At 48.7% G+C, this 7188-nt stretch overlaps 1 protein-coding gene across 1 annotated transcript; it reads right to left on the reverse strand.

Moving 5' to 3' along the window:
- Nucleotides 1-503: 503 nt before the first annotated feature.
- LOC103705148 (protein NRT1/ PTR FAMILY 6.3-like) lies at nt 504-6845 on the reverse strand. The gene is made up of 5 exons (XM_039120855.3): nt 6563-6845; nt 6286-6463; nt 6144-6183; nt 5464-6047; nt 504-1602 (listed from the first exon to the last, which is right to left on the reverse strand). The coding sequence occupies exons 1-5, from the start codon at nt 6681-6683 to the stop codon at nt 711-713; spliced, it is 1815 nt and encodes a 604-aa protein (XP_038976783.3). The 5' UTR covers nt 6684-6845; the 3' UTR covers nt 504-710.
- Between the last annotated feature and the right edge of the window lie 343 nt (nt 6846-7188).

Below are 7188 nucleotides of genomic sequence, written 5' to 3' on the forward strand. Positions count from 1 at the left end.
CTTCCCTCTAATAAATTGTTAGACTATGTTTAGGATATTGGTAATGCCACTGCAGGTTGAGCACTTGCAATCTGGACGATGGTTCACCTCTCCTGCAGTTCACGATTTCGATAAATTCTAATAGACATGAAAATGCTAGGCCAAATTGCCAGTTTCAGACTTGGGTTATAGATCCATCATCCAAACTCATAGTGATCCCAGTTCAAATCGGTGAATCGTAATTGGCTATCTGGCCCGACCCAATTAAAGGTCTTCCAAACTCGAGAGCGGCTGCCTGCCGAAAAAACATAGTGCCAGGTTAAATCCGGAGCCGGTGCACTGCTAATAGCCTAATGCCGCGCATGAGACCTTGCGAGGCCCAAATGTTTGTTTTTCTGAATTCCGACCAGAAAGTGCGCGCGGTTTTCTTGCGGTCAAACCACGTACGTATAGGTGAGTCTACGGTGAAATTCTCCCTATATATCAGTACCACTCATTCCATATTTCAGGCACTTTTTCTCATATTTTATGCTTGAGAGAAGAAGGTTTTCCACTGAGAAGAAGAGAATCGAAGCGCCAGTAGATACATCGACTGGTTCAGTTTTACACAGCTTAATTTGATGCATCGTAGGAACGAAGGGAGAGAGCCAGACTCAAACTATCCGTTACCTTAACTCGAGAGTCGAGACAGACTATATTACACTCGGCAGCAGTTCGAAAGAAAGAAAAGCTCAAGCTTGGCGAGAGGCTTCGTCCGCCAGCTCCACCGTGACCACGCTCCCTTCCTCCCCCGCCGCCATCCTCTTCTCCTTGTAAACGTACCCCTTGGAGGATACCAAGAACAGCCCTAAATTGACCGCGCTCAGCACGGCGAGGAGCCAGTAGAAGTCGTAGAGCCTCCCTTCGTTCAGATTGTCGGCGAGCCACGCCCCCCTCCCGGGTCCCCCCGTCACCTTGTGGACAATACTCACCAGAGCCGAGCTAAAAAAGAAACCCAACGCGAGACTGCTGAGGAAGAGACCAGTGCTCATGGTCTTCATCCCCTTGGGACACTCCCTCAAGAAAAAATCCAGCTGGCCGATGTACGTGAAGGCCTCCCCGGCGCCCGTGAAGAAGAACTGCGGCACCAGCCAGAACACGCTCAGCGGCGCCGACGTCGACCCCGGATCGACGGCGGAGGACGAGCTCGCAGCCCACGCCGCGTGGAGCCGCCTGCGCTCGGTGAGCGCGGCGGCCGCCATGGCGAAGATGGAGAAGACGAGGCCGACGGCGATGCGCTGGAGCGGGGTGAGGCCCTGCTGGTTGCCGGTGAGTCGGCGGGCGGCGGGGACGACGAGGCGGTCGTAGATAGGAACCGTGAGGAGGATGGAGCCGACGAAGAAGACGGTGAGGGAGCCGGCGGGGATCTGGAAGGAGGGGCCGATGCGCCGGTCCATGGTGGTGGCTTGGGAGACCGAGAAGGTGCTCATTTGAGCGTAGACGGTCCAGAACATGATGGTCGTGGCCCACACCGGCAGCATCCGGATCACCTGCTTCACCTCCTCCACGTCGGTCAGCGTCGACAGCCGCCACTTGCTCTGCTCGACGGCCGGATCCTCCATGATCGCTGCCCGGTCCAGGCAACTGAAGTAATTAATAAGACGACAGAATGAGAGCATTAGTTGATGGGCCGGGTACCAGTTGGAGCGGGAAGGAAGGCGACTCCATTAAACCATCCTCGTTTAAGAAAATAGTATGACCGATTTTTTTTGGTTTGGTCCAAAAATCGTTTGACTGCTAATTGGTTAAAGTTTTAGTTGCGTTTACCAAAAATAATTCTCCAAAAAAAACTACGCGGCCATGCCATAATGCTTAAATATAAGTAAATTTATAATCTCTAAAGTTAATCTGTTTTTAAAATTTGGCACCACGCCTGACGCGTGAATCAAATCAACTCCCACCTGACAAGCCAGCTGCATGGACAAACTTGGCTTTCATCCAAGAGGACCAACCAGAACAGACAAAAGAAAAAGGTTCACGAGCTAGCCTCCCTCGTGGAAGGTAATTAATGGAATTCAACATATTAATCTTTTGTTACGTTTTAACAGGGATATGGTACCCGCGAAATGGCCCCACCTCCTATGAATTGCACCAATATCTGCCTGCCACATCAGACAGGAGTACAGCAGAATCATTGGTTGTTGAATCTCACTGCTAATTTCCTGGCGGGCTTCGCTTCTTTCTGCAGAACCTTTCCTTTGGTCATCCAGTTTTCAACCATATATTTTTCTTCTTACCACTGATGATGATGATGGTTGGAACCGGTCTCGAATATAATGATGTTTTACTTTCACATCCATCAGAGGAAAAAATGTGGAGAAAAAAAAAACAACTACCAGTCATCGTTACATTTTCCACTCTCTTGCCTGTCCTATATGGCAGTAGATAGGTGCAATGAACCACGACAGAAAAGGAACAGCTGTTGCTCCTAAATGTTTCTTATTGCAGTCTAACGCGACATTGCTGCAATTCAGAAGAAAGTGGCAGCTAGTGGTGAGAGTGGTAATTCCGTGGCAGGGTAAGGTAGGGCACGTTTCTTTTACAAATGCAGGAAATCAAACTCGGAACAACATGAAAGCGAACAATTCTCTACAATCATGAACCTTGGTTTCCATACGTTTCTTGTTTTAGGGTGCATTAGGCAGTAAAAAACTAGCGTTGGTTGGACTGCAATGGAGAAATCATAAAAGAACTTGGACTTGGTCATGACTCGTGACACTTTATCCTTGCATGCGTCCCGTCGTGTGCTTTATTCTGCTTTGTCATCATCACCTTTTCGGTTTTTATTGCGATCGGACTACCTCTCATTTTCACTCCCACTCCCCCCTCCCCCCTCCCCCTATCACTTCGGAGCGTTACAAGAGTAAATAGAGATTAGATCAAGAAGGAGATAGATGGAAACCGGAAGAGGGGGAGGGATTCAAAGAGAGCACATTTACTGCTTCAAAGAGAACCCTACTTTTGGAAGGTGGGCATCAGCTGATAATCTCTCCTCCCCAGCGGGCAAAGGCCACCTAACCATATATTTTTCCCCTCGAGCACGCGATGGCCCACTCCATTGCCTTCGTAGTCCCAACTCCCTGCCATTTCCCTTTCATGGCACCTACCAAGCTCTCAGAAAAAACCTTACAGATTGTCTTCAAATATCAACTGATCCAAAAGTATCTGGGCACGACCTACTATATATATATATCCACCCACGCTTGCCTTCCTAGTTCCCACTCTCTACCACTTCCCATTCGTCGCATGTGCTGCACACCCACCGAGCTCTGAATAAAGCCTTCCGTATTGGTTTCAGATACCAACTGATCCAAAAAGACCTGGCCATATAGTATCAACCAGCCTAAGCTTATTTCTTGAGTGCTTCAATCAGTGGAGAATCTTCTTTTTTATTTACTCCCTCTCCCTTTCCATTGGTGGGTAAGGCGCCGAGGTGACCCGGGTCGCACTCGCGGCGTCCGTGTGGGCCTTCGATGCCGACAAGCATTGAGGCATACGAGGTCGACCCGGCTCCTCTTCTACATATATATATATATATATTGGAACGGCCATCGAGAATTTACGAACCTACTCGAACGCTATGCCCCCTCATTTGCGTTTAATGTGCTCGATCATCTAACCCATTTGGACTCTCTCGGGTCAAACAGGAAGAAGCATTAATTCCAAATTTCCAGATGGTTGTTAACTTGATTATCCCTCCCCGTGACAGAGATCAAACAAGCTAAATAGTTCTATATTTCACGAGTTGCAATCAGTTTGTGACTGTGTCAGCTCTGATGCCAGTCATAACCTTGATTGCAGGATAATTCCGAAAAATTCTGAATTACCTTGAAAACAGGAATTTATATACAAGGCAAAGGACCACATGTATTTCAAGGGTCTCCCCCTATTATACATAGAAGAGCATGTTAGGAACGTGCACAGGTAATCAAAGCCGACGCAAAGACAGACAGGAGTTGTATTTTTCGTGCAAAGGTTCCGTGTGAAAGGAGAATTCAGCTCTCTTTGTGCGAATCACTACTGGATTACAAAATAACCATTTTAAGATTTATGCAGACGGATGAACGAAAGAGTTTAGAGTGCTTCAAGATATATACAAGATGATATCGATATTATGAAAGAAGATCATTCTATGTGTGTGTGTGACAGATACAATCCGAACCCTATAGGGACAGTTGTGCGCAGTTCATTGGAGGGTGGGTTTAGCAGCCTCATGTTGTTAGGTTGGTCCCCCCAAAATCACGCTCTCTATCCAGAGAAAGGGGAAAAAAAAAGCAAAACTATTAAGGTTCTTCATAGCATTATTGGTGTATTTAATTGCAGCGCCAGTCCTTTTGGGAGCACTATGGGGCATAGCTTCTTAATTTGTCTACCATACAATAGTGGACCAATAGATTAACAAATTGGCCCATCACATGTATTCATACCTCAAGAAGGTCTTGCATCGATACATGATTTGCTCGTCGCAACTAGCAAGTTAGTCGACAGCACCGTTCAAGCTCAATTATTGAGGATCCTTTTAGATTCTTTGACTGAAATATAGAGTGAGCGGCCTAGCAATCGTCTTGCACACAAGACATGACATTCTCCTCAAATGCGACAAGAGTTCTAGTTTGATGGCACAGGATCCACCAGGCGTCTCTAAAAGATTTTATCAAGGCGGAAATTATAGAAATATATGGTCCCACCTTGTTTTTTCATGCAGGTTCTATGTTCCCTATCCATGAAAATTCTTGGTTCATTATGTGGTGGTATCCATCAAAGGCAACACAGCCTCGGCTGCCCAATGTTCAAACATCGGCATCATGCATGTGAACTAACCGGGACTTCTAATTGATAGATAAGCATGAGCTAGCCACAAAAACAGCAGTAAGAATACGAAAAAAAATAAAAAAATAAAAATAAAAAATGGACAAGTGTTTGGTGCACAGACACCCAATTGCCATTCAGGAGTGCATGCACTGAGATTTGAGCACCATACGTTGCATGATTTTTTTTAAAAAAAACTTCGTCCACATAAAATTCAGAAAGGGAGCTCCATTCATATCAGAAAGAGAATTTCACCTAGTTTCTATCCATTAATTTTCTTGGGTTAGGTTATCGATTTCCTACGGCCAGGGATGCATCAGTTTCCGCTGGCCATCTGCCTCCACATGAAATTATTGGTTGGAACATATCCTCCAGCTTAGCAGTGGACCTTGTGATTTTTTTTTTTTTTGATTTATGGTCGGACTGGCCTACTGCTGAGCTGGTGAACCTGGTCCGACCAATAACTTCTCCCTTGAAGGACCAAAACGAACAACAGCAACACACATATCGAGGCAAAGAAAGCCATAGCATAGCCGGCGGAAACTTCCAACGAGACGGAGCAAATAGCGAGCAACTGACCCTCGAACGTAAACGGCTACCAACTAACAAGATAAAGCGAAAGAGTTAATTAATTACCGGAACTGCTTGCTGTGGGGCAACTTCTGCTTCCCCTCGCTCGTCTTCCCTCCCTCCTCGCCTTTGTCTGCAGCGCCCACGTCATAGAGAAGCGAGAGATCAGAGGGCAACTTCAGGTCCCTCTTCCTCCAGGCCGCCACCGCCACGGCGGCGATCTGGGTCAGGGGGCTCCCCACCAGCTTCTTGAAACGGTACCGGGTGGAGCCGGCGATGAAGACCGCCAGCCCCGACACGATGGCGGCGGCGCAGATGCCGTAGCCCCACTGCCGGCCGACGTTGTCCTGGATGTACACCAGGACCGTCACGGCCAGCAGCGAGCCGAGGCTGATGAAGAAGAAGAACCAGCTGAAGAAGCGCATCATCTGCTGCCTCTCGCCCCGGTCCGACTCGTCGAACTGGTCCGATCCGAACCCGGACACGCTCGACTTCAGCCCTCCCGTCCCCAACGCCGTCAGATTCAGAGCCAGGTAGAGCACCCCGAGCTGGCCCCCGCTCGCCCGCACGCACCCGCCGGCCGACGGGTCCGCGCAGGCCGGCGGCCTCAGCCCCGGAGCCACCGTCGATATCGTCAGAATGGTAACCCCCTTCAGTTAATTAATTCAGAATTGTATTCTTATATTTCATTTTACAGTTTGAAACGAAACAAGATAAGATCGTTCTGGCAAAGAGAAAGCGTTTACCAAAGCTTGGACTGCGGTGAAGGTGGCGATGGTGAGGTACCTGGTTATATTATCAGAGCGAACAATTAACATCACAAACAAATCAGCAGGAGAAGCAGAGACTGGCACGGAGGAGGGGTGGATTGGAAGGGGGCGTGTTTACCGGCCGAGGTAGGAGTCGGCGAGGAAGCCGCCGAGGAGGCAGAGCATGAAGGAGGTGCCGAAGAAGTTGGTGACAGTGTTGGCGGAGGCGGCATTGCCGAGGTGCATGGTACCGGTCAAGTAGGTCACCAGGTTTACGGCTATGCCCAGCGTCGTCAGCCTCTCGCACAGCTCCACCCCTTTTTTATTGTATCATTTGATATTTTAACTACTAAAGAAACAGAGTGGGGAAAAAAAAGGGAGGAGAAGATAAAGAGGGGAAGGGCGACGGGCCGGACCTAGGATCATGGCGGCGCTGGTCCAACCTCCGGTCTGGGATCGGACGGCGGGGCGGCCCTTGCAATCCCAAGCGTCCGAGAGGGTTTCGCCCTCGGCGTTGGTCGCTGGCAAGCCGGCCATCTGATTTCCTTTTTCTTCTTGGGGTCTCTTTAGCACAACTACCACTGAAGTATAATTGGTAGCAGTAAAGAGTTGGTGGGAGAAGAAGGAAGGGTGAGGAGTCGGCTAAGAGAGGGATATGCAGGGGAGGGAGATCCCGGTGGCGCGGGATGAACTGGGCGAGATGGGGTTTTTATAGCAGGTGGGAAGGATAGTTTGGTCTTTTGAAGTACGCGTGAGGTCTGTGACTCGTTTGGGTTTTTGTGCACGTCGCCAAATTGCCCGTGGGAGGGGTTCTTCGATGTCGGCCCACGCCCCTGTATGTAGCTCGGGCGAGTCCAAATTGATCACGGCTCGCCACCCCAATCCGGCTCCCTCTGGCTGAGCTAAACATTTATCTTCTCGACATCTCCAAGGATAATTCATATGCGGATATTAGGTTACCTATCTAATTTTTCTATTCTGAAGCCATATTATATGCTTCAATACGAGGTTATATCCGAGGAAAGTAAATCTCAACATTAAA

Source organism: Phoenix dactylifera, chromosome 3, assembly GCF_051530095.1.
Source record: "Phoenix dactylifera cultivar Ajwa chromosome 3, Ajwa_hap1_PhDact_Kaust_v1.1, whole genome shotgun sequence".
Taxonomy (NCBI): Eukaryota; Viridiplantae; Streptophyta; class Magnoliopsida; order Arecales; family Arecaceae; genus Phoenix; species Phoenix dactylifera.

Excerpts from the sequence above, each read along its gene's own strand:
- LOC103705148 (XM_039120855.3), bottom strand. The coding sequence starts at position 6,683 with ATGGCCGGCTTGCCAGCGACCAACGCCGAGGGCGAAACCCTCTCGGAC. Across the intron at positions 6,464-6,562 it reads CAGCGCCGCCATGATCCTAG|GGGTGGAGCTGTGCGAGAGG; the intron begins GTCCGGCCCGTC and ends ACAATAAAAAAG. Across the intron at positions 6,184-6,285 it reads GCCGACTCCTACCTCGGCCG|GTACCTCACCATCGCCACCT; the intron begins GTAAACACGCCC and ends TAATATAACCAG.